This window comes from Penicillium odoratum (assembly GCF_028828045.1).
Source record: "Penicillium odoratum strain IBT 22623 chromosome Unknown utg000008l_segment0_segment0, whole genome shotgun sequence".
NCBI classification, from domain to species: Eukaryota; Fungi; Ascomycota; class Eurotiomycetes; order Eurotiales; family Aspergillaceae; genus Penicillium; species Penicillium odoratum.
The window spans coordinates 3,528,722-3,554,307 of NW_026643150.1; the positions used below are offsets into that span (position 1 = coordinate 3,528,722).

General features: G+C 48.9%; 9 protein-coding genes across 9 annotated transcripts; 5 read left to right on the forward strand and 4 right to left on the reverse strand.

Annotated features, from left to right (window-relative positions):
- Window positions 1-1,727: 1,727 nt before the first annotated feature.
- On the reverse strand, window positions 1,728-3,298 carry N7520_011549 (uncharacterized protein; the record flags this gene model as incomplete). Its single annotated transcript, XM_057145482.1, has 2 exons — window positions 1,728-2,244; window positions 2,292-3,298. 2 exons carry the CDS (start codon window positions 3,296-3,298, stop codon window positions 1,728-1,730), a joined length of 1,524 nt encoding a protein of 507 aa, XP_056991236.1.
- Window positions 3,299-3,714: 416 nt separating this feature from the next.
- On the forward strand, window positions 3,715-4,298 carry N7520_011550 (ankyrin repeat domain-containing protein; the record flags this gene model as incomplete). The annotated part of the gene is made up of 3 exons (XM_057145483.1): window positions 3,715-3,807; window positions 3,871-4,194; window positions 4,215-4,298. The coding sequence occupies 3 exons, from the start codon at window positions 3,715-3,717 to the stop codon at window positions 4,296-4,298; spliced, it is 501 nt and encodes a 166-aa protein (XP_056991237.1).
- A 1,055-nt stretch (window positions 4,299-5,353) lies between these two features.
- On the forward strand, window positions 5,354-7,004 carry N7520_011551 (dual-specificity mitogen-activated protein kinase kinase; the record flags this gene model as incomplete). The annotated part of the gene is made up of 4 exons (XM_057145484.1): window positions 5,354-6,022; window positions 6,082-6,373; window positions 6,427-6,796; window positions 6,849-7,004. 4 exons carry the CDS (start codon window positions 5,354-5,356, stop codon window positions 6,976-6,978), a joined length of 1,461 nt encoding a protein of 486 aa, XP_056991238.1. The 3' UTR covers window positions 6,979-7,004.
- Window positions 7,005-7,845: 841 nt separating this feature from the next.
- Window positions 7,846-10,744, reverse strand: N7520_011552 (secretory pathway Sec39 family protein; the record flags this gene model as incomplete). Its single annotated transcript, XM_057145485.1, has 3 exons — window positions 7,846-8,959; window positions 9,013-9,166; window positions 9,214-10,744. The coding sequence occupies 3 exons, from the start codon at window positions 10,742-10,744 to the stop codon at window positions 7,846-7,848; spliced, it is 2,799 nt and encodes a 932-aa protein (XP_056991239.1).
- A 201-nt stretch (window positions 10,745-10,945) lies between these two features.
- Window positions 10,946-11,484, forward strand: N7520_011553 (uncharacterized protein; the record flags this gene model as incomplete). Its single annotated transcript, XM_057145486.1, has 3 exons — window positions 10,946-10,973; window positions 11,105-11,241; window positions 11,338-11,484. 3 exons carry the CDS (start codon window positions 10,946-10,948, stop codon window positions 11,482-11,484), a joined length of 312 nt encoding a protein of 103 aa, XP_056991240.1.
- Window positions 11,485-12,816: 1,332 nt separating this feature from the next.
- On the forward strand, window positions 12,817-18,699 carry N7520_011554 (DNA-binding ATPase; the record flags this gene model as incomplete). The annotated part of the gene is made up of 4 exons (XM_057145487.1): window positions 12,817-12,827; window positions 12,885-12,902; window positions 12,979-18,351; window positions 18,405-18,699. 4 exons carry the CDS (start codon window positions 12,817-12,819, stop codon window positions 18,697-18,699), a joined length of 5,697 nt encoding a protein of 1,898 aa, XP_056991241.1.
- Window positions 18,700-19,818: 1,119 nt separating this feature from the next.
- Window positions 19,819-21,788, reverse strand: N7520_011555 (uncharacterized protein; the record flags this gene model as incomplete). The annotated part of the gene is made up of 2 exons (XM_057145488.1): window positions 19,819-21,651; window positions 21,741-21,788. The coding sequence occupies 2 exons, from the start codon at window positions 21,786-21,788 to the stop codon at window positions 19,819-19,821; spliced, it is 1,881 nt and encodes a 626-aa protein (XP_056991242.1).
- Window positions 21,789-22,243: 455 nt separating this feature from the next.
- On the forward strand, window positions 22,244-22,921 carry N7520_011556 (uncharacterized protein; the record flags this gene model as incomplete). Its single annotated transcript, XM_057145489.1, has 1 exon — window positions 22,244-22,921. One exon carries the CDS (start codon window positions 22,244-22,246, stop codon window positions 22,919-22,921), a length of 678 nt encoding a protein of 225 aa, XP_056991243.1.
- A 263-nt stretch (window positions 22,922-23,184) lies between these two features.
- Window positions 23,185-24,975, reverse strand: N7520_011557 (uncharacterized protein; the record flags this gene model as incomplete). Its single annotated transcript, XM_057145490.1, has 4 exons — window positions 23,185-23,387; window positions 23,438-24,015; window positions 24,085-24,284; window positions 24,337-24,975. The coding sequence occupies 4 exons, from the start codon at window positions 24,973-24,975 to the stop codon at window positions 23,185-23,187; spliced, it is 1,620 nt and encodes a 539-aa protein (XP_056991244.1).
- Between the last annotated feature and the right edge of the window lie 611 nt (window positions 24,976-25,586).

A 25,586-nucleotide genomic window follows, 5' to 3' on the forward strand; every position in this document is an offset into this window, starting at 1 on the left:
CCGGTGCTCTTCCATCCACCCTGCTCAATTGCATCGGGGCTACTCCGTTCTATAAAAGCCTTGGTGGCGTGAAATTTCCAAGATCAGTACTTCTCTGTATGTTAACCTGTGTGATCCATTACTGAATTGACTGTCGAGTATCTGGGTGCCTGTGTATGAAAGGAGATGAAAGTGGGTTGCAGGTCAGGTACGGAGTCATGAGGGTCTACTGCCTGAAAATTCCTAGCCGGTTAAAGAATTAGCAGTGAATCGCAGTCTCCCTTTGTTGTCGCTTGTCAGTTGCAAGTGTTTTCAATTGCTGTTGTATCTATTACTGACAGGATCCCTTTTCTAGGTCATTCTCGAACTTTGATCAGCAGCAACGCGTCATACGGGATGAATTCGCATCCATCACCGATGATCATGATGAGCAACTGAACCCACTGGTATTGTCCACGCGTTCAGATTGTGACTCGGCTTTTGCTTGACGCTCTCGGCACATGTCATATGTATTATTCTGCAAGACACGCTGGATATTGCTGCATGTTTTGATATTATTGACAGTGCATTAACCTCTTCGCAGTTGTCTCCAGCCCACCAGCCCACCATCCTCTATCCCTCGTTTTTCACGATTCACTGCTCAGCAACCGTGCTAGCCATGCCTCCATAAAGTGTCCCTTGATTCGAACCGCCAAGCCTCGCGTCAGAGCAAGACACGGAAAGAAGCCGCATGACATCAATGGTCAATACTCCTATGTTACATCTGGGCAGAGCCAATCTGCAAGGGCTTTTCAGGCCAGGACCAGTGTGGCTTCCCTTGCGCCCGTGGCTTTGTAGAGAAATTTGCTTCCTTGTGGCTGTACATTCGACTTCCGAGTGGAGTTCATCTTGGATTAAGAGATGATATCCCCGCGATCGTCTTCGAATTGACTTTAATCGGTTCGTCGTCCGAAACCTTGGAACTCTTACCTTGCCACAGGCTCAGTCACAGGTGTACTAGAAGGTCGGAATATACCGAGTAGTGGTCACTCGGAATAACTGAATCACTAAAAATAAGCAAATTTTATTTCTTGGCTCCGATGACATGTCTCAAGTGTACCGTGGTAAACCTCAGTTTGACCTACTGTGGTGATGACATTATTCTCAATCAAGCTACCTCAGGCATCTTCATAGTATTCGAAATCAGATTCCCTCTACCGTTACAATCTTCGAGAATCCAGATATAGTGTTCATGTCGAAGAAAACTAGAGATTGTATTTTCCATAACGCGGCGGGACCTACCTTGGTGTGACTTACGTGAAACTTCTATACGTAGCTATAATACCACTCTTACCCTTTCTTCTTTCCTAGCTCTTATGCGCACATCCTACGTTAAGCTGGAAATATAGCTCCAACGCTTCTACTTCAGAAGCTGCATCGTATACATCATATGGAGAAAGAGCTCGTCACTAACCATAACTTGCATAGGTCGCAAACTAACGGTCACGCCGCTAATAGTCGAGGCGCTTTGCGACCACCTATCAGCAAAATTGGGCCTGTATCATGGAAAGGTGGCTTTCTTCATTTAAGATGAGTTGCGCACCAGAAAAGTCGTTGTCACTAAATATTGGTCTAAAAAAAGGGCCCGATAGTATGAAGAGGAGCGTAACGCCAGTTTGGGAGAAATTTATCGCCAGAACAATTAATTAAAAATGGAAAAAACTAAAGTAGTGGACAATATGCTATACAATGCGAACATGAGAGTGATTTTAGACCCAATATCTTCTGCTGTAACCCCCAGACCTGCTTGATCGGGGCCTAGACTGATGAACAGACATTTCGAACCGTCGATCATCTCGTTCGCTTACAGCACGTCGTCCATCCTCCAGCAGTTGACGGCCAGAGTTGTCCGTATGCGTATGATCAGAGTAGGAGGACCCCTGAGAGTATGCCTTGCGCCGAAGTGTGGAGCCATCAGTAATATTAAAATGCACAGCTCCTCGATCGCCCGTGCGAATGGTGATGGACTTGCCAGCGAGGCTTTCCTCGGTATACCCAATTGTCATTCCTTTCATGGTGACTGTCATATTTTCGTTTTCTTTCCAAGAACGCTCGCGTGATTTTTGAGTATTTGATATAGTAATGACCTGGATGCGCCGGAACTTTTGGAGGTCCTTTGATGTATTCTCCAGGGGTTCTCTCACATGGGTGTAGTCAGCAATATTGGGTGCTATTGCATTTTCAATAACCTCCTTAATGCGACGAAAGACAGTGCCACAGGTGATGCTATCAGAGTTAATATCAGGACGTCAAAGGCATAACTTCCAGCTTACCAGGTGATATCTTTTTCAGCTAACTCTTGGTGCCCTGTGTGACATCGAGGGCATGTAGTGCTGGGCTGCCTTTGCTGCTGCTTGAAGATCATGCTCATGACAACTCTCTGTCCGGGATAGAAACAATCCTCCCATGGCCCTCTGAGGTCAATCGGATTCTGTGTCCCCAATTCTTCGATGGCAAATTCACCTCGATCGATCATAGCTGGACCACACCCTGAGCTTCTGAGGTTGCTCTTGAGCACGGCCAGTAGCGCCTCGGGTGACCTCACAAACTCTAGGTGAAATGGACTTTCTCTATTCAAGGGATCAGTGAGATAAATTGGTTGTTGTCTTTGAATCTGTCCCGGAATCTTGAGAATGGCCAAGTGGATATCATGCACGATCTGAAAGATACGCAGATTGATTTGAACGACTTGAGCACTTGAATCAATGAGCGCTTTCCCTTGCTGAATGCTCTCTGCTAGGTCCCTGGTGATCGTACTCAACTGACCCATGACTTTGCATGAGAAGTCCTGAATCCGGCTGGCGAGCCCTTCGCGCTGTACGATATGCGTTTGAGTCTGGGCTGTCATCATTTCCATTTGCACAGTAAACAACAAAATTTGAATGGTGGATGTATGGGCCCTGATCTCGGCACGAAATTTGTCCACATCATCCTTTTTACATATCGTCCACTTGATTTTCATCCATGTGTCATTTATGCTGGAGTTCGTTCCACCTTGTTGTAGATGGACTTGGTACTTCTGGATCTTCCTATAAAACTCGGTAATTGTGAGCTGACATTGTGATGCAGCTTCTCGCAGTGCAGTCAGACTAATCTGATTGATGCCAGTATCTAGACGCTTAACGTGCAATAGTGCTGATTCCAGTGCGTAAAGTTCATTAATCACCGATCGTATCGATGAGTTCGCCTCGGAAGATTCGCGCAGGGCGTCGATAACAGTGCCCATAAGCTGAAGGGCTGCTATAAAGTCTCCAACAGAGAAGCCAAACCCCACGGACATTTTCGTATAACTATATACCGCCTCCCTTGCCGCAAGTTGTTGTTATATTCAAGAAAATTAAATATGGAAGTCCGTAGTGGTCCACAATACTTGGGTATGTAGTTACTGAATGCAAAGTTTGGGAGCAGCGGGGTTGAGAAGTGAGGCTGAGGTATGTGCTCTCATGCCCAATCATTTTCAATCTAGTGGCGATGGGAGTCATCAACACATTATCTACCTGATTAAGGACTGTCATGTTTGCTCATTTCGCATAAATTCCAGTCGCTCAGGCTTTTAGTGTTTTTACAGTAGGTAGACTTACATATTCCACTTATTACAATTAGAAAAGCTACCCGTGCAGTATTTGGGTTATTATAAGCTGTAACTAGGACTGCAAAGAGCCTCCCCATATTATAAGCCCAGCAAAATTGCCAGTCTTGTTCCCATACTTCGGGGATGTCGAGCTAAGAGATTGGATCATCACGATCTGGGCTCAGTGTCATCTTCATACGCAACGGCAGTCCTCCAAGGTCCGTGTCAGCTTCTAAGGGTAACGGCCTTCAATCGATAACGGCAACAAAGGAAAATCGTAGAGAATAAAAGAAGAGCTACTACTGGCAGAAGGTGCTAACCCCGAATCTAACAATTCCACTGGGGAGACCCCACTGTTGTGGACAGCAAAGAATGACCACGAAGCAATGGTCAAATTTCTTATCGAGACAGGGGATAACCTTAAGACCCAGAGCCTTGAGGATACGCCATTGTGTTTAGCGGCACGAAACGGGCACAAAATAGCAGTCAATCTGCTTCTTGGAATATCAGTCTGTCCAGACTCCAAAAATTTAGATGGTCAGACACCCCAATTTTGTGACGTAGAGTTTGGATATGAGGCTGTTGTCAAGCTGCTTCTTGCCGATGTATCAGTCCCAACTCTCAGAATTCCAGCGGAGAGACGTCACTTTCTTTAGCGGCGGAAAACGGACTTGAGTCCATAGTCAAGCTGCTGGCGCCTACGGCCTGAATAAGGCAAGCAATTTGAGGAATTGTGAATGAGAAACATCATTGTCTTTAATACAATTTCAGAGCCATAGCGAATAACTTCAGTCGTATCGTATCTCTCTTCAAAGGTTTCAAGGTTGGGCTCAAACAGGAACTTTCATATTTCAACCAGAGATTGGACGGGGTGCTTATGGGTTCCATTTGGAGTTTAAAATACCTGAGTTACCCTAATGATGGTGATGGTGATGATGAAAACCATGAGAGGAAGTTCTGAAGTTGGAACTATATATGTGGATCGGTCACGTGGCTATGCTGACGTCTACTGTGATGATAAAAGTGGCTGCCTACTCTGTACCAGTAGATAGGAAAGTTATACTCAGTCCACATATAGCCATTCACATCCAGTTGTACATAAGTTTGCAATATCTATGAATCTGAGAGGGAAGAGAGGGGGTAAGTGATTTGGTGTGATTGGGGCACAGGCTACAGCATCACAATGCAAGTTGATGCAGTAGCGCAAAATACAGTACCTGGTTCATCCGATCCATGGTTCTTTATAAGAATTCACAAAGTGCAAACTCTGTTAAAAAAAAAAAAATCTATTGTATACTACTAGTTACTGACTAGATAGCTACTGACTTCATTTCCTTGTCATTTGCCTATGATCGCCCTGTTTCAGTTGCAAGCGCTCTTCTGAAACAGCCCCACTGTACGTAGGACCCGATCTTGTCGTCGCCCTGTCCCACTCGGCGGCTGTGTTGCTGTCTATTAATATTCATTTGAGAGAAAGTCTTAGGAATCTTTTGGTTAAGCTCCAATTATTCTCCTAAATATTTGGCTTGTTCTTTAGCTGGTTTGGTGGAACCCAAACGTTTTTTCCCCATCGCGCATTTCGCCCCGAGTCACCTGCTTTCCCCTCTCTTCCCCTGCACATTCCGCTCGTTTACGTGTCCACCCTCTTCTATCTTACCAACGCTCGCTACTGTCTTTCCAGGGATTCAGTCCATCATCACTGTGGCTACCCTGGCTGACCCGAACGAGTTGTTCTTGCCTGGCGATAGGCAGAACAATCTCGCTATGTCGTCCGTGCCGCTCCTTCGGACCCCGGTCCCTAGCAATCGTGATGCCACTCCCAGAGCCCCGAAGCTCACACTGGGCATCCCTCCATCGCCTAACGCTAAACCCGTCAATGGCAATGGGGTCCCAGCAATGGTAGCTCCTTCGCAACCTCAACCGGCCCCCTCCCGCCCGGCTCTCCGCCTGGCCACTCCTATGATCAACCCGAATGCCCCGCAGCCCGTCAACCGCACAGCCAACGGTCGACCAGGTCCGCCTTCACTAGCACTGTCCACCGGTGGACTTGGTGTGAATGGCCAGCCGATGTTGAATGGGAATGGTCGAGGCAGTAATCCGATCTCCGCTAATTCCTCGATTTCAACGGCCGATGTCTCGAGGGGTCCTCGCGAGTCTGGCGGCTCCGATCCCTCATCGGCAATCAGCTCATTTGATGGGGAAGGTAGCGCTCACCTGGAAGGTGAAAATGGCGTGAGTGCCCTTTCCTTCGACCTGGATCGGTTGAGTATGGAGAAGGGTCGCCCGCTCGATGTCGAAGACTTGGATGATAAGGGCTGGCACGCGGCCAGCGAACAAAAGAAGATCATTGAGCTGGGTAGCCTGGGTGAAGGTGCCGGTGGTGCTGTCACTCGCTGTAAACTCAAGGATGGCAAGACTATCTTTGCATTGAAGGTGTGTTCGCTTACCGTCTCTACCTTGTGTCATCAATGACTAACTTTTCATCGTGTTAGATTATCACTACCGACCCCAACCCCGATGTTAAGAAACAGATTGTTCGCGAACTCAACTTCAACAAGGACTGTGCATCGGAGCATATCTGTCGCTACTATGGTGCCTTTATGGACAAGACATCTGGTACAATCTCCATTGCTATGGAATTTTGTGAAGGTGGTAGTCTTGACAGTATCTACAAGGAGGTGAAGAAGCTTGGTGGGCGCACAGGAGAGAAGGTACTTGGCAAGGTTGCGGAGGGTGTGCTCAATGGATTGACCTACTTGCATAGCCGCAAGATTATCCATCGAGGTATGATTTTTACAGCTGCAGGCTTACTTGAAACATGCTGATTCCTTACCTAGATATCAAACCATCTAACATCCTCCTGTGCCGAAATGGCCAGGTTAAGCTCTGCGATTTCGGTGTCAGTGGCGAGTTCGGTACCAAAGGCGACGCCAACACTTTCATTGGCACTTCCTACTACATGGCTCCAGAACGTATCACTGGCCAATCATACACCATCACCTCTGATGTTTGGTCTTTGGGTGTGACTTTGCTGGAAGTCGCGCAGCACCGATTCCCTTTCCCTGCTGATGGCACGGAGATGCAACCCCGCGCCGGATTAATAGACCTCCTTACCTACATTGTCCGCCAGCCCATCCCCAAACTGAAGGATGAACCGGAGAATCGGATTAAGTGGTCGGATAACTTCAAGTACTTTATTGAATGCTGGTATGTGCTGCGAATCGCTTTCTGCTTTGATCTTTTCTAACCCAATCATTAGTCTTGAGAAAGAACCTCCTCGACGAGCAACTCCTTGGCGGATGCTGGAACATCCTTGGGTGCAGGATATGAAGAACAAGAAGGTCAACATGGCAAACTTCATCACGCAAGTGTGGGACTGGAAGAATTAAAACACCAAAAGTCATTCGCCCGGTCCTTATCCATCCTGCATGTTGTTTCCATGGAGGTCTCGATTTGTTGAGCGTGAGTGGCTGGACCCTAAGGATTGACCTGGCTGTCAACAAGACTCAAACACGACCCCATTACGACACCCATTGTTCTCTGTTTACAGTCGGCGTCCATTTGATCATGATGCTTCGTCCCGGGCCGGAACTAGGGTGAAGCTCGCCGTCTTTTTTTTTCTTATATATCTGTTCTCATACCATACCCTGTCATTGCTTTCATCTCCCAGCGAAATCGACGTGACACGACGTGAAATTCCTTCCGGCTTTGCTCAACCACGTACAATCCTTTACAGCCCGATACCTACGATTTTTCAATGCATCACCTGAGCCCCCTATTCCTCGATGTGCTTAGCCCGCCTCTCCTTTGCTTTACCCTATCTTCGCCTTCCTTCTCCTGAACCTTCATGACACTATCGAGCTTGGACATACTGGCCATCATCATATATTGCTTGCTTTTACTGTTTCTGTTTTCTCTTTGGGTATAGCATCGCCCCTGTTCCAGGCTTTCTATTTTCCTTGGGGTCTCTTGTACTGGCCGACTTGGAGTATGTGCAATGCATTGGAAACAATCCACGCACATACTTAGGTACATAATACCGTTGCATTTTTAGGCCTTAGTCTTATATGCATCAAATTTTAGTCGTAAGAATGCTAGACAAAAACCTCCTACTAGATGGTGAATGGTGGTAGAATATCAAGTATATCAGTATTGATGAGTCCGTCTCTTCAAAGCAAAACATCGCTAATGTTATCATCGCTATCATGATGCCAAAGTACAAAACTACTTGTGGCCAAAAATCTTGAACCTCAGGACTACCGATTCACCGGCTCAGCGCCCAAAACCCATCCAATACCACTTGCCAATCCTCCAGTAACCATATTACTAACCATATCTCTCTTGCGGACACGATCGCCTTGCTCCGAATGCTCATCCCCTTCAACCTCAGCCCTAGCCTTAGCTCTAGCCGCTGTCGAACCTGAAGCCGAAACTGAAGAGGCAGCACCATGCAACGGGAATGCATTCTTACGCAACGCCATCGCAGCCCCCCTCGCGACCTCGAACAAGCCCATAGGCGCCTCATGTGGATGTGACTGCGGCATCGCAGCCCGAGCGCGAGCCCGTCTCGCGGCACGCTGTTGCGCGGTATCAAATGCGTCGCGCTCTGAATCCGAAGGCCCAAAGCCACCCGGTACAGTAGACAGGCTGTCGCCCTTGGCGTCCCAAACGTCTTCCTCGGATTGTTCGCGGGCACGAAGGGAGGACATTTCCTCGTCGCAGCGGCGCCAGGCACCAAGAATTTCGGGGAGTGGGTCGGGTGTTGGGGTTAGGACTAGGGCTAGGGAAAGTAGTTCCATGCGTTGGGAGAGGTGATTTATTTGGGATGTGAGTGGGGTGGAGGGGTTGGGTGTTGTGGAACGGAAACGGCCTGCATTGTAGACTGCGCGCCAGGAGATGTCGTCTGGTGTGGAGGAGGTTGTGAGAAGGGGGGATGCAGTGTTAAGGTTAGATGGGGGTGTGAGGCGGGTGAGGACGTAGCTGTATGCTGTGCCGAAATCGTTGGAAGTTAGGGCAGAGGCGATGGCGAGGGAGGTGATCCGGCGTTCTGCTGCGATGAGGGCTTCTGAGAGTTGTTCTTGGTCTTGTGCTTGAAATCCTAATTCTGTTGAGGTTGGCAAGCCTGCCGCGACTAGGTTCCGGCCAATGTAGAGGAGGTCGTCCAGCTTTGTGTAGCTTTTGTCATTTTGTTCGAGCACTTTCTCAAGCAGTGAGAGAGGATCATGGTGGGCCCGGATGCTGACTGGCTGAAATGGGACCCCGTATTGTAACTTCAATGAGTAGAATGATAGAGCATGGGTTGCTGCTATCAGAGCACTAATTTGCTTTAACGAGGCCGAGTCAGGGAAATGCGGCTGGAATGCTTGCAAGCTAATGAAATAATTAGATGGTGACCGAATGTTAGCCGGGTGGTCAATTCTTACATATCGTAAGCTCTCTTCATGGCTCCACGGGTCCGGTTTCCATTGCTTGCGTTATCATAGGTCGTGAAAATTGTCTCCACCACGGTTGCTTCCACTTGAGTGGACTTCAGTGGCGATGAGTCTCGTGTATATAGATCGACAGCCAATTGATGTTCTAGAAATGTCAGAATGAGCCAGGTAGAAGAATGATTGAATCCATACCTTTTGCTCCAAGCAAGGCCTTCAGAATCTCCATTTCAACTTTGTCGCGTGATATTCTCCAAAACAGGCCGTGGTGGGTGGTTGGCTCATCCCAGCCATTGTCGGAATGCTCTGCTTGCCAGTCTCGAAGCCAGAGTAGATGCTGCCGAGCTACTTGCCAATCTTCCTTTGATCGAGGTTGTTTCACCGTAGATACTACCACGCTTTGCAGCTCTGCCATTTGCATATCTTCACTGCTATGAAGGCACATGTTTGCAGCAACCCGTGAGGGAATCACATGGCCAAGGTTGGTCAATATACGTAGAGACAGGAGCAAGGCACTAGCAAATGATACCGAAGATGGCGATGGCGTTGTCAGTGGGTTTTGTGGCCTGAGTAGAGCGTTTTGCAATAAAGAAACCCGCGTAGTCGATGAGATCAACTCAGCATCAAAATCCACCGATGGGAGGGCAGTCTCGGTGGAATGATATGAAAATTCTTCGAGATTGAGAAGCTGAGAGACCCGCGATAGAACTTTGAATGATCCTTCAAGTGCCCTCTCGGAAGAATCTGCCTGAGCGTATACCACGGACAGGCCGGACTGGCCATACCGACTCAGCAACGTCTTCGCAGTATCTGATGGGATCTGAGCGCCATTCTCGTCATAACCACCCAGATCAACATCCTCGGGACCATTCCAGTTGACAAAAGCATTTACCACACTGTCAGTGTCCACTAGACTTCGTGACAATAGCCATTCGTTCACATATTCCCAACCAGCCAGCTCAGTAGACTTTGGCTTTGGTGCTCCCTCGACGAATGTTATCGAGTTATGTTCGGCTGCTTCATTCAACCTCCGCCGTTTTGATCGATTGCTTCCATAAAGCCAGGGGCCAATTAATCCCCTCAAGTTGTTGACCAAATCCATATCGTTCCTCTCTGGACCAGCAATGGACAACAGAACATTGACTGCGGTCTGATCATCCAACAATTCCAAGGTCTCCAATGACAATGCCTCGTCGCGGTTCGGATAATATTCGTAATTGAGTCGGAGTGCCGGTAAGAGGCTTGAGATCAGCCATGCTCGAATCACTGGCTGCTGTTCGTAGAAGGGAAGAATCAGGTTGAGAATGAGCGGTTGGAGCGCAGTTTCGATATCAATCAAGTATGCGCGATGAATAATGAATCTAGTCAAAGGGTCACACGATTCCACTTCCTCTTCTTCTTCGTCCCGCTTCAGAGGTCGTAGACGGAGCTTCCGCACGCGCTGTCTCGCTTCCGACTCGGTCAAATTCTTGACGGCAGAAGTATCAATCTCTCGGTCTTGGTATGTACGATCGGGGGTTCCAGTAAGCTCTTGCAGCACTGGAACATAATGGGAGGGTTCTATGCTTTCGGGTAGGTATGTCAAGATGATACGTAGGAGGCGTTCCAATGGGAAACAATGGGGGTATTGCGCTTGCAGATAGGGAAGCTCAGTCACGCTTCCACCAGCGCAAAGGTGAGTTGCAAGCAGGATCGCGTGGGCATCAGATAACCCTTCCAGAGTCATGGCGACTGAGGGGAGGTGTAAAGTAGTCCTGTGATTTAGTAGCGACATACGTAGCTTGACGATGCGGGTAACTCATGTACGGCGGAGCGCACGGGCCAAGTCGGAAACGAAAGGGAAAGCGTCGCATCCGTGAACATCTCACCACCTTCTCTGCGGTCTCTCTGTCTTCACCCTGCCAATTCCTCTCATCGACTCTTAAAAATGGCTTCTGGATACGGTCTCAACGGCGGTATGTGCTTTGCTGGCCCTTTCTCCGAGTGTGTGGTCCGCCCGCGGCGACATTACCGGCATCATCACATCTTGCGCAGACCCATCCCCTCCGCACGAATCCCCAAGCTAACGAGCTATGACTCGGTCTAGGTCCCGGCCGCTGCTATCCCTTCTGGCAAGAGGTTCTCGGATGCTACGTTGTGAACTCTGGCGAGGGTGAGACTGGAAAGAAGAAGTGCACCCCAGCTCTGGACGACTACTACGAGTGCCTCCACCACCGCAAAGAGGTACGTGTTGATAAATTTTGAGAGCAAAGTGTTGGATTACAAGATGGATGGCTTGGGAATGATCAAGACATGACTGACCTTTGTTTCTGGTGATAGGCCCTGCGCACAATGAAGATGCAAGTTGCCTTCCGCAAGGCCGAGGCTGCCCACCCTCGTGAGAATGCCCCCAAGGCAGAGCAGATCCGCAGTTTAGGTCTGCTTGGGAAGGAAGAGGAGGCGACTTCTGTGATTTCGCAACTGTGAAGTTGGCCGTGAAGGCAAACCCAAGGGCGCGATGTTTCTTTTTCTTTGATGCGTGTGATTCCTTGTTTCTGCCCCGGAACATTTGCCGGGTGCCTGTGACTGTATAGAAATGCTCAATTTTAGAGGCCAGTCGGCCTCGTTCTTGCAATGATACTCCGGTTCTATGAAGTATATCGTTATAGATAGTTTTGTCCTATTTGATATGGGCTTGGCAGTGCAGCGTAAGTAGGGTCTCGGCTACCTAGAATATAACTGAATATAAATAGACCAAGTAAGAATGAGCATACAATCTAGCTACATAATTCCTAGGCCAATGGTTATGCCTAGATAGCTTTGTGTAGATGATACCTCCATGGATGTCACCAGATCAGGCTCAGACAGCCGTGGCACCCCACCTGGACATGTTGTATAACTTGAATAGAGCTTGGGGAAACTTTAATCTAGTAATTTGAGGCCATAAGAATTTCCAATTGAGAAATTCCACTCATTCAATTGCTATAGAATTCAAATTCATGCGTAGAGATATCGTCAAGACATAATGTCGGGGTCAACTGGTAGATGTATAATAGTTTTATTGGTCTAGTGGTGGATATATAGTTCCCGCAGATTTGCAATCTGTGCTTGTCCATTGGTAGGATATAATAGCAGTCTAACCCCCACCAATCGTATGGTAAAAAATACCGATCAAGCAATCGAAGGTTTTCATTCATTTGATTTATTTAAGCAAGACATTAAATAACTGTAATTGAAGGATCACATACCCGGTTGATCCCTTATGATGATTAGGGGAATCCTCGATGCTCCTCAAGGCCATCTGGCATGTCTTGGCATTGTCTATAACATGAAAGAAGGCGTTATACCTAGCTAATATAATTCATGATATTATGTATAAATCAACGGAAAGAGAAGTGCAAGGAAGAATCGGCATCTCATTCAAATTTGAGATATTTCCCATAGATTAAATCTCTGATCGAACGCGTCGACCACGTGACCCGCACAAACCCGGGAGTGGAGGCCCAACCACCGCTAATCCTAAATAGGACTAGCTTAACACACCCAAACATGGACCGGCGCGACAGAGCAAGAGCCCCCCAATGATATAAACCCGGCTGCGTGACCTCGAATCTCGCTCTTTGTGTACTGAATCTAATCCTCCCTGCTGAGTCATCTCCACCCGGCTTTGGTGTTGGGCGTTCTTGCTTTTTTCATTTCTCAGTTTTCCAGGGTATTACACACTTTTACAGTCACGCATATCTTCACTATCCCTTTTCTCTGTTTTCTCCCATTACTTCCGGCGGTGCTGCTCACTCGGCATCAGAGTGACGGCCCGCCATGACTTCCCGGTAAGTTCCTTGGACCAATTATGACGCGTCAGTCACATGATACTAACTCCACTACAGCCTTGACCGCCTGGTCACGTGAGTTCTTTCCTCAGTATACTTACAAAAGGTATAATTAGAGTGAGCGCTCCCTGAACTGACATTACTTTCACAGTCTACTCGAGACTGGAAGCACTCAGTTGATCCGGAATACAGCAGCCCAGCAATTGGGGGATGTTCAAAAACAACATCCAGATGAGCTCTTCAATCTCCTTGGCAGAATTCTGCCATATCTCCGATCTAAGTCCTGGGATACAAGAACTGCTGCTGCTCGAGCGATCGGCCTGATTGTTAGCAATGCAGAAGTTTACGACCCCAATGAAGATGATGGCATGCAGATCAAATCCGCAGCTGAAGATGATGATGTGGAGATCAAATCCGAGGTCAAATCGGAGGATGCTCCATCCACGTTTCTTCAACTCGACACCATGGACATCGGATCCATCCTAAAGTACGGCAAGAGGCTGCTCGGTAGTGCTGGAAAAGAGTATGAGTACTCTCTAGCGTCAATGGATCCCGCGACACGCCTCAAACATCAGAAAAAGACACTGACAGGCCGCCTCGGCCTTGATGGGGAGTACATCGAAGATGAACTACTTGATACAGCTGAGATGGTTCCCAAATTGGCAACACCAGCCCCGAAGCGAGAGTCCAATGTGGCTTCACTATCTCGAATCAACAGCATCCCGGATTTACCTTCTCGGCGGCCATCGTCACCAGACGCCAAACAAGAAGAGTCGGGTCTCAGCAAGCGCCAATTGAACCAACTGAAGCGAAAGAACAAACAAAATGCCAAGATGGGAGCCAACAAAGTCCGCGTGGTGGATTTGTCCTCCCGTCGAACATCAGAGAACATTGTAACACCAACCACCCCTCATCCTGTCAAGGCCGAGAATGGAGATGACCAGAATGGAGAAAGTAAACCCGACTACTTTTCTTTGGAACGATCCGCCGAAGACGACGAATCCAAGATTGTTGCGGAATTCAAAGGGCCAATCGCACCTGAGCGATCAGTCCTCCAGCCTGAAATCGTGGACCAGGGTTCAGGGTGGCCCCTAGAATGCATGTGTGAATTTTTGACCATGGATATCTTTGATCAGAACTGGGAGGTTCGCCATGGTGCAGCCATGGCTCTACGTGAGGTCATTAGGGTCCAAGGTCCGGCAGCCGGTCGGATGGAGGGCAAGACTCGGGCAGAGAATGATTCACTGAACCGTCAATGGCTCGACGACCTTGCTTGCCGGTTGCTCTGTGTGCTCATGCTCGATCGGTTTGGTGACTACATCTCCGACAACGTGGTCGCTCCGATTCGAGAAACCGTGGGCCAGACCCTGGGTGCCCTTTTGTCCCACCTAAGCCCCAAGTCTGTTCGACATGTTTACCGAGCCCTTTACCGAATCATTATGCAGACTGATCTCGGTCTGGATCGCCCTGTGTGGGAGGTTTGTCATGGTGGTATGATTGGTTTACGTTACTTGGTTGCAATTCGCAAGGATCTGCTTGTCAAGGACTCTGCCATGATGGATGGGGTCCTTGAGGCTGTCATGAAAGGTCTTGCCGACTTCGATGATGACGTGCGCGCTGTAAGCGCCGCAACACTTGTTCCCATTGCGGAAGAGTTTGTCACGTCACGGGGTGGTACTCTGGGGCCTCTGATGAACATTGTTTGGGATTGCCTTTCCAACCTGCAAGACGATCTCAGTGCCAGCACAGGTTCCGTGATGGATCTTCTCGCCAAGCTGTGTACATTTACTCAAGTCCTGGATGCGATGAAAGCCAACGCAGCGGACGACCCGGAGGCTTCATTTGGCAAGCTGGTCCCTCGTCTTTATCCTTTCTTGCGGCATACAATCACAAGTGTTCGCTCAGCGGTTCTTCGGGCCTTGATGACCTTCTTGAGACTGGAAGGAAAAGGCAGCACAGACTGGGTGGACGGCAAGGCGCTGCGCTTGATTTTCCAGAATCTGCTCGTGGAGCGCAACGAGGAGGTTCTCAAACTATCACTTCAAGTTTGGTCAGAGCTGCTCAAAGCTGTTGAGAATCATGGCCACTTCAAACCCGAGACCGAGCTGTCAAACTCCATTGAACCCCTTATTTCCCTTACCCTTGGTCCATTCGGTGTTCCTCGTTACCCCATCCCGTTGAACGCGTGTCTCTTCATCAAGCCATCTGGCGTTCCCTTCGCTATTGCCGCCCCACCCCCCGCAAAAGTTTCACCCCCTGCTACGTCTGGTGGTACAGAGCCGGCCAAGCCTGGCCGTAGACGCAAGTCTGAGAAAAAAGAAGCAGCCCCACCCCCATCAACTCACAACGTGGATGGGCACATGTTGTCTGGCGACATAGATCTCGTCGGCGCTGACACAATGCTGCGATCCAAGATCTATGCTTCAAGGGCGTTAGGCGAGTTGCTTTCTGTCTGGGACAAGCACGAGCTCCCGAGTTTCTGGTCGCCGATTTTGGATGGCCTCAATGCCTCAGCCTCAACCTCCCAGCTCTCCTCTGCCATGGTCATAGAGGAGTATGCCCGATTTACTGGACCAGAGAGCAAGTACGCCTCATCTCTCACAGATAAGCTTCGTCCGGTTGTTGAAGAAGAACGTCCATCTTGGTATTCAGACATCTCCTGCTACCTGCATGTCGCTCGTGCTCAATGCCATTCCCTGCTGAATACTTTCCGAGATCACGCACATGTCCCGACCTCCCGGCTACCGACATTGGCTGTTGTTGTTCAAGGCGACCCTGAAGCCGGTCCCAATGCATTCTCTCTTGCTGATGCCGAGAAGATTGTGGGTGCCGACTTTGAACGCCTCAAGAAGAGCCTGACACCTGCGCAGAGAATCACTGCCACTCAGGTCTTGAACGATACCCGTGCAACGGCTCAATCTGCTGTTGACGAGGCTCGTGGAATCAAGGAGCAACGTGACATGCGTGTCCCTGCAGCCGCTGCGGGTGCATTGGTTGCTCTTCGAGATATTCCCAAACGCCCTGGTCATATCATTAAGGGTATGATGGACAGTATCAAGAAGGAGGATAATGTTGAGCTTCAGCAACGCTCAGCAACTGCGGTGGCAAGCCTTATCGAGCATTACACAGCAGCAACAAAACGTGGACCAGTCGACAAAATCATTGGAAACCTCGTCAAATACTGCTGCGTGGATACATCTGAGACTCCCGAGTTCCAGCACAATGCCCAGTTGGAGAAGTCAATCTTGTCTTTGCGCAAGGAAGAGGATCGACGAGACCACCCCGATGCTGCCAAATTCGAGCGCGAGGCTAGAGAGGCTCGTATCATGCGCCGTGGTGCCAAGGAGGCTTTGGAGCAATTGGCTGTTAAGTTTGGCGCTGAACTTCTCGAAAAGGTGCCAAACCTTGCTGCCTTGGTCGAAAAACCTTTGAATGATGCCTTGGCGGGCGAGCTGCCTGAAGACATCACCAAACCCGAGACAACGCTTGGACAGGAGGTTGTTGATGGTCTATCCACACTTCGTGCCCTTCTGCCCAAATTTGATTCTGGCTTACATCCCTGGGTCATTGGTCTCATGCCTATTATTGCCAAAGCTTTACAATGCCCTTTATCAGTGATCCGCTATGCAGCAGCGAAGTGCTTTGCTACAATCTGCAGCGTCATTACCGTGGAAGCTATGACGATGTTAGTGGAAAAGGTGCTCCCCACAATCAACCACGCTTTGGATGTCCACCACCGGCAGGGTGCTATCGAGTGCATTTATCACCTTATACATGTGATGGAAGATAGGATCCTCCCCTACGTCATCTTCCTGGTCGTTCCTGTTCTCGGACGTATGAGCGACTCCGACAACGATGTTCGACTGCTAGCAACCACTTCATTTGCTACTTTGGTCAAACTCGTGCCGCTGGAAGCTGGTATCCCCGACCCGCCTGGTTTCTCCGAGGAGCTGCTCAGAGGTCGCGACCGAGAGAGAAAATTCATGTCCCAAATGCTGGACGTGCGCAAGGTGGAGCCATTCGAGATTCCTGTTGCAATCAAAGCCGAGCTCCGCCCATACCAACAGGACGGTATTAACTGGCTTGCTTTCCTCAACCGTTATAACCTCCACGGCATTCTCTGCGATGACATGGGTCTTGGAAAGACTCTTCAAACGATTTGCATTGTTGCGAGTGACCACCACATGCGGGCGGAGGAATTTGCCAAAAGCCAATCTCCTGATTCTCGCAAGCTCCCCTCCTTAATCATTTGCCCACCATCACTTTCTGGTCATTGGCAGCAGGAAGTCAAGCAGTACGCCCAATTCCTCAACTGTATTGCCTATGTCGGTCCTCCGGCAGAGCGATCGAGGCTTCAGGCTCAGCTAGGCACAGCAGACGTGGTCGTTACCTCCTACGATGTCTGCCGGAACGATAATGAAATCCTTAACAAAATCAACTGGAATTACTGTGTGCTTGATGAGGGCCACCTCATCAAGAACCCGAAGGCCAAGATCACGATTTCTGCTAAGCGGCTAATGAGTAATCATCGCCTGATCCTCTCTGGTACGCCGATTCAGAACAATGTGCTTGAGCTATGGTCACTCTTCGATTTCTTGATGCCTGGTTTCCTTGGCACGGAGAAGGTCTTCTTGGACCGATTTGCAAAGCCAATTGCTGCGAGCCGATTCAGCAAATCCTCATCGAAAGAACAAGAAGCCGGTGCTTTGGCAATTGAAGCCTTGCATAAGCAAGTGTTGCCTTTCCTCCTCCGTCGTCTGAAGGAAGAGGTCTTGAATGATCTGCCTCCCAAGATCATTCAGAACTACTATTGTGACCCCAGCGAGCTTCAAAAGAAGCTTTTTGAGGACTTCTCAAAGAAGGAACAGAAGGAGTTACAAGACAAGGTTGGCAGCACTGATCGCTCTGACAAGGAGCACATTTTCCAAGCCCTACAGTATATGCGCCGCCTGTGCAACTCACCTGCCCTGGTGGTTAAAGATGGGCACAAGCAGTACAACGAAGTCCAGAGCTACTTGGCTGCTAAGCGGTCGAATATCAGAGATGTGGCACATGCACCGAAGCTCAGTGCACTTCGCGACCTGTTGGTTGACTGCGGCATTGGTCTCGACACTCCAGCCGAGGGTGAGCTTGACACTGGCGCAAGCTATGTCAGCCCACATCGAGCTCTCGTCTTTTGTCAGATGAAGGAGATGTTAGACATTGTGCAAAATGATGTCCTGAAGAAATTGCTGCCATCTGTCCAATACCTCCGCCTGGATGGTGGTGTGGAAGCCACCAAGCGTCAAGACATCGTCAACCGTTTCAACACCGACCCTAGCTACGATGTCTTACTGCTGACCACCAGTGTTGGTGGTCTGGGTCTCAACCTCACAGGAGCAGACACTGTTATTTTCGTCGAGCATGACTGGAATCCACAGAAAGATATCCAGGCCATGGATCGCGCCCATCGTATCGGACAGAAGAAGGTTGTCAACGTGTACCGCTTGATCACGAGAGGCACTTTAGAGGAGAAGATCTTGAAGTAAGTTTTCGTCCAATCCATGCTACCATTTCCTTACTAATGCAATTCTTTAGCCTACAACGATTCAAGATCGACGTCGCCTCTACAGTGGTCAATCAACAAAACGCTGGTCTTGGCACAATGGACACGGATCAACTTCTAGATTTGTTCAGTCTAGGCGAGACAGCCGAAACAGCCGAGAAGCCGGGCGACCAAACTGGCAATGAAATCGATATGGTCGACATAGATGGTGAAGTCAAGGAGAAGGGCAAAAAGGGCTGGATGGATGATCTGGGTGAGCTCTGGGATGACCGCCAATACCAAGAAGAGTACAACCTGGATTCATTCCTGGCTACGATGAAGAACTGATAAAGCGGCTCTTCTCGTTCTTCCTCCTATCACGATGATACCCCTCGACCGTCTCTCTGCATATCAAACCTCCATTTCTCTGCAACCACGAATCTCATATCATGCCTCACGCACGTCTATGCTTCTATCTGGCCCCTAAGGGGTGTTTCATGTATTCGCGATAATTAATCCTTTTCATTTTCCGGCTCTTGGGTGGTTTGCTGCTTCAACTCTGCACTCGTTTCTTCTTCCAACACTTCCCTGTATTTTTAGCTTGAATTTTCCCCATGACCGATTAACTCTGGCATGTACGGAGTACAAAGAGATGACACGTTCCTTATGCTTCACTATCTGCCTAACGCCCGTAAAAATAGGTGATCGTAGCTGAAAGAGCACGCATAGGCATGGTCATTGAGAAATTATTATGTGAAGGAGCCACGACGCCCTCAACAACACAGGGAACTTTTTTACGAGACAACTTCTTGGAATTAGGAGAAAAGTCAAACAATTTCGAAAGGAATTTTGTGAAGTCATTATGTCATACATAGGCCCGAAGCAGGCAACATGGCAAAGAAGCACCGTACCCATACATAACATGTCCTTTCTAGTTACCGAAAGCCTAGTAACTCAACTTGAAAGTTCAAAAATCAATAGTCAAACAAGACTAGAGCAAGTTCATAGGCGATTCGGTCCCAAAGACAAACAAGAGAGGCAGCTTCTTGCAGAGAAAGGAAGGGGGAACCTGCCAAACGAAAAGAAAAAGAAGAAACAAAAGATAGAAACACCACCATCACGCCTAGACTGAATATTTCCCGGTTAAGCAAAACGTAAATGCATACCGTAGCGCCAAGATGAACCACACAGAGACACAAAGTATGTGAAGCGGAGAGAATGGAAAGAGACAAGACACCCATGAAGAAAAGAAGTCGAAGCCATGGGGGGCATGAAAAAGAAGATACAAGGTAGAAAGTCAAAAGTAAAAGGGATTGTCAACGCCAGGAAACGAGGCAATTAGCAGTGACCAAGTTGAAGATCGAGTATTAAAGTTTGAGTCGACATGGTGTTGTGCACGGAAACGAGGTTCATCAGAAATCGACTACTGGTAAAAGGCGCCAGGCGTCTGTTTAATGAGAACAGCATTTAAGCACGTCCCTTTGGCTTGGCCAGCATGTTCAGACGACTCAGACTGAGCATACCTGGACGCTTCTGCTTCGTACTGGTCGGGGTACCGAAACGAATGGAGGAGACAGACCGATTGGGAGTCTTCATAGGACGTGATTTGACGGGGCTGGGGGTAGGCGGGTTCGCCTTCATTCTCTTCGCTCCACGCTCGTCGGACTGGGTGTCAGCGGGTGGCACATTTTCGGAATTTTCAGCATTAGGAAGATCGTCATCGTCAACATCGTCCCGGCGTCTCTTTTTGTTGCTGAGTCCATGGGAAACTCCGTGGGCCACGACGGGGAGCTCAGGCCATACAGGTTCCAAGTCACCATTATCTGAGTTGCGAACATGACGAACAGAGGGTGAGTGGGTGGGAGTAGTGCTGGTCTCCTCAGTAGTTGATTTATGCTCAGGAGTAAGAGCGGGGAGAGTTGGGTAGACGATCTTGGACAGGTTTGATCGGGACGGAGTAGTGGGGATCCTGGACCGGCTGGGAGAGGCCTCAGTAAACTCATGGCGAGACTTGACGCTAGGGGTGAATTCAACGTGCTTCTTCGGCGACGGAGTCGGGGCGGCGTCACTTTGGTCATTTTTGCCGAAGAGCAAGTCGTGATTGAAGTCAGGGGGAGCGACATGGGTACCAGCAGCTATCTTCGCAGGGTTACGGGAGAACAATGGCTGGCGTCTGCGGAGGATAGACTTGAGATTGCTAAAACTGGGCAGGTTGGTCTTGAAGCGCGGGTTGAAATCAGTCCGAGGGGTGCGCGGAGATGCTAAAGCCTGGGTAGAAGGGGAGCGTGCCAAAGAAGGAATCAATGATGTTTTGGGGGCCTTGAGGCTCATGGTAATCGATGTAGAGCGTGCCATGGAGGACCGAGTCGGAGTCATCAAAGAACTGCGGATGGCGCGAGGTCGAGGGCCAGCGAGCTTGGCAGCAGGCTTCGGTGCAGCGTCTTCCTTCTTTTCAACTACTTCAGCATCTGCACGTCTGGCTGCTGTATCATCCCCGGCGTTGTGCTTTGCGCGCTTAGCAGTGACAGTAGGAATGGGCACGGCCGATGGCTTTGCCGAGGAGGATCGAGATGGCGATTCTGGTTGAGTTTCGGGTTCGTCCAGCTGAGCTTTGGACTTTTTCCGTTTCAGTGACTTTGTCACAGGCTGGAAGCGACCCGGAGTAGCCCGGAAAGAGGAAGGGTGATTGGCAATCGAGTCCATTTTCCTGAATTCGGACATGTGCACGTCGCTAAATCGTCCCGCCTGACCCCTTGGCTTTGCGATTTTACGTTCGGCCTGAGTCGCATGATCCCGTTCCTCTGGTTTGATCGGCCCCATTTTGGCCCTGGCCTCTCTGGCTTCCTGGCGAATTTTTTCCATCAGTTGCTGGGCGTCATTGCTGAGCTCCGCCTCTTGTCCAAATTTGAATTCATAGCCAGGTGTGCCAAACTGGGTACCTGCAGGTGAGAGCTTGGTCTTGGAGGGTGTGTTTTCAACTATGCCATCCTTCAAGATGTTCCCAGCCGCATCTCTCTTGATGGGATTGAAGCCGAGGATTAGGCCTGAATCTACTTTCTTTGTAGTGCTTTGGTGTGCCTTGCTAGGGTGCATCTCTTGCGTAGATGGGCGAGCAGCGGATGTGCTAGTGGGGGTTCTTGCCTCCTTAGGCTTCTGCTGCGAGTTTGTGAAAGTCCGTTTCTGAGTGGTCTTCTTGGTGACCGGTGTGCGGACGGCAGGCTGGTTGCTTGGCCTCTCATCCTGTTCCTCAACAGATGAAAGTTGAGTAATCACGGTCGGGTGAGGACTAGATTCATCGCTCTAATGGAAGAGTCGTTGGTTAGTCTGAATCATCTTTAATCACAGTGACGTTGCAAGCCCCTCTTGCCGGGCGTTGCTAGGACACGCACATCGGGAGTTCCCTGGGAACGCAGGCGGGCGGAACGCCGAACCGCCATGGCTTGAAAAGATGTATGTGGTTTCGGATAAAGCTTAATTGAATTCGAATTCAATCTCGAAGAAGATGTGTGGATTGGGGTGGGAAAGGCGATTGGACAGGTGAATGTTCTGTTGAAGTTTAGGTCGAAGCGAGTCCAAAATGTAAACAAACGCGCTTGACGTCACATGACTAATCATCAACCACAACAGCTGAGATGCGATGGATTACAATCCGCTGTTTTCATGGTATCCAAGTTCAGTAGCAGTGATTGAATTAGAATCTTTCCAACTAACAGTCAATTGTCGACTTTGCGCTGTCATCAGCCAGGCAGTTGTCCCGTGATTAGGCGCCTAGACCGCAGCCTTCACCGACAAGCGGCTCAAACTCTACCTACTCCCAAAGCATTGGACATTCAAAGCCAGACTTGCCACAAAATGCCGAGAATATTGATTATATTTTGACCTTAGCGCCAACATGCAGTTCCCCGATCTTCACACCCAACTCCCTCGAAGCTTGCACACCCACACGGCGATTTTACTTCATGGCAGGGGAAGCGATGGCCCAGAATTTGCCGAAGAACTATTTTCCTCCGTGACTTCACAGGGCAGAAACTTGCCAGACAGCCTACCAAATTTTCGCTGGGTCTTTCCCAGTTCCGGTGAACGATGGAGTGCAAGATTCGAAGGAGATATGCCGTCTTGGTTTGATGCATACTCCCTTACTGATATCGGAGAAAAACAAGAACTGCAAGTGGACGGCCTCAGAGAATCAGTGCTTTATATCCTGGAATTATTAGACCGTGAGATTGAACAAGTCGGTGGGGATCCTCGTCGTGTTTATCTCGGGGGCATCAGCCAGGGTATGGCGACTACCCTATGGACATTGTTTTGCGCCCCAGGAAGGTTTCAAGGTCCACTTGGTGGGATTTTGGGCTTCTGTGGATCTTTGCCTTTTGCTGGACAAGTAGAGGATCTTATTCTAGGGTCTACAAATATTCCTAGCATGTTGGATGTTTCTAGCAAACAACGCCAAGCGTCTCGGTTATTTTTGGATGTCATTGCTGGCCCCATCACGCCGCAGATCAATGAGAATACCGACTTATCCGTGTTATCGACTGCAGCGTTTCTGAGCCATGGCTCTGATGACAGCTGAGTCCCTGTAGAACTAGGCCGCCAAGCATTTAGGGTCCTTCGAGGTCTTGGCCTCCAAACAGAGTGGAATGAATTCACTGGTGCTGAGGGGGATGGTCATTGGATTGCAGAGCCCGAAGGATTTGACCAAATTGTCGGATTTATCCGGAACCAGGTGGAACGAAATATTTGAATAGTCAAGAAAACAATTGTTACGATTCTTATAAGACAGATATAGCGCCATTTGAGATACATCTCTTACACTTTCTCCTGATCACTGGTGTATCAAGACCCATCAAGGCGGATATCAATTACCGCATCGTCAACAGTCGGTGGTCCAACATACTTCTTTCGTCCCCAGGCCCAGTACCAAGCGGTAGCCATAATGATAAAGGCGACAAAGACCACTGGTGCATAGTTGACAGTCTCTGCTGTGACGGGTATGTATGACGGCATGCAGAACAGAGGCACAACCAGAATGCTCCAGGCTAGAATGAGGTCAGTAAGAGCGGTTCCAAGAAGAAAAATCTCGACCCACCTAGTGCCACAACATTGCAAAACACTCCGAGTTTCCCTAGGTCGAAATTTCCGTTTTTGATTTGCTGCCGTCCTCCAATAAAGGAGACTGCAATCGGACAAGCATAACTCACGGTTAGAGTGATAACACCAACTCCAGAGAAAGCATTGAATGCAGTGGTCGATCCAAAGTAGATAAGTGCAAGGGCGATCTCGATAACCATACCCAGCATCATAGCATTGAAAGGAACACCCAGGGTTTTATTCACTTCTTTCCATTTTGGGGAATAGGGAATGGCCCCATCTCTTGCAAATGCCCATATAGATCGCGATACAGCTGTGGTGCACCCAATACCACATAGTAAAGCGAGAACAGCGAGCGGAAGCAGTAGAAGGAACGTGCCCGCTGAATTGCCAATAGCGGACTTGATTATAGTGGGAACGGGCTGACCAGACTGGAGTGCAATAAGCTCTTTCGAGTCGGGGAGCACAAAGACCAAGGGAATCAGGAACAGGAGACCGGCGAGTGTGTTGAGAATGATCGTGCCGACAAGGGCCCTGGGGACTTGACGGGATGGCTCTTGAACTTCCTCGCACATTCTGTAAGATGTGAGTCTGCGATAACCACAAGAAGAGAGGATTTAGAAGTAATTGAAAGGGTTGACATACGATATGACCATTCCAGTCGAAGAAGTCGCATAAGCAGCTTGCAAGAGACCAACACAGAATGACCAACCAACCGGCCACCCCGACTGGGGCTCAAATTTGGTAAACACATACTCACCGTCATGTCTGCCATTCTTAGCAATGACCAAGACACAAATCACAGTAGCCAAGACACCGGCGAGGGTCCAGAATATGGCAAATGTCTAGAGCACAGTGTGAGTGAATGATTTCAATGGTTGTATGGGACCAACATACGTCAAGATGAGGAAGCCACTTATTACCGAATGCCGAAACAGCATTGCACAGCAAGGTTATAGCAAGAAATATAAGGAAGATTTGATATGTTTCTCCTGCAAGGACTCCAACGCCCGGCGATGACTCGAAAACATTGACGCAGGCGACTATGAACTGGGAGGATCCAAAGTTCACAGCGAGTGTAATCATAACATTGCCTACCACGTAGGACCACCCGCAAATCCAGGCAAAGATCCTTCGATAAGCGGGTGAGGAGAGCATGAATGTTTGGTAGTAGACACCGCCGGCAGTTGGGTAGACTGAAGTAATTTCACCGAGAGAGGCTCCAACGCACAAGATGATGGCTGATACCATCAACCATCCCCAGATGATATTTACGGGACCTCCACCGTAGAGCGGGTAAATGAATGTTGTGGATAATCCGTATGGAATGGATGCGAGAACGAAAGACATGAAAGCCACCTGGAGGGTTGATCGATTCCTTGTGAGCTCAGGCTCATATCCCAGGGCTTCTAAGAGACCATTTGCCTCGATCGGGTCAGATTGTTCAAGATCGACATCATACTTGGCGTCTTTCTCATATGATGGAGGATGACTTGGCGAAGGAGGAGATTGGTGGGCTTCTGGTGTGGTCGCCATATTGAAGGCCACAAGACTTGGTAGATGAATGAATGAAAACTGAAGAAAAAGAAGGATGGAGAAGAACACAGACCCCTTATGTATTGCTGCTCCAAACTGATTGAGACGTTGGTCATGGAGAGACTACGTCTGGCGTATCTAACCATTGAGTGTAGCGAATCACAATTGACAATTCATGATAAGTGTTACGGGTAATCCTTATAGAGCCTGGTATTTTTCGTGTTAGCCTTATTGTCGCATGATCGGCATTAAGGACATGAAACGTGGGGTAATTGGCTATCAAATTTGTTTTATTGGAGTAGAGATGATGACGCCGGGTGCGGAGAAGCGCCGAGACTTTGAAATCAGGATGAGAGTTAGTTATCAGCTGAACCACTCTAGGGAATGCATTGCCAAGAAAGGTAAGATCATCTCCACTAAATATGAATCAATTGGTCATCTCCGCTCAATAGGGTCTCATTCTTCCCTGGATCTTGTGCCTGCAAGTGTTTCCCGACATATTAACTAATTCCATAATGCGGTACTTTGAAGCTATCCTTAATACCTGCGATATGAAAATGATTTCATCATATCAAATGAATTAATGCAGAGCTACAATCTCATATCATTCC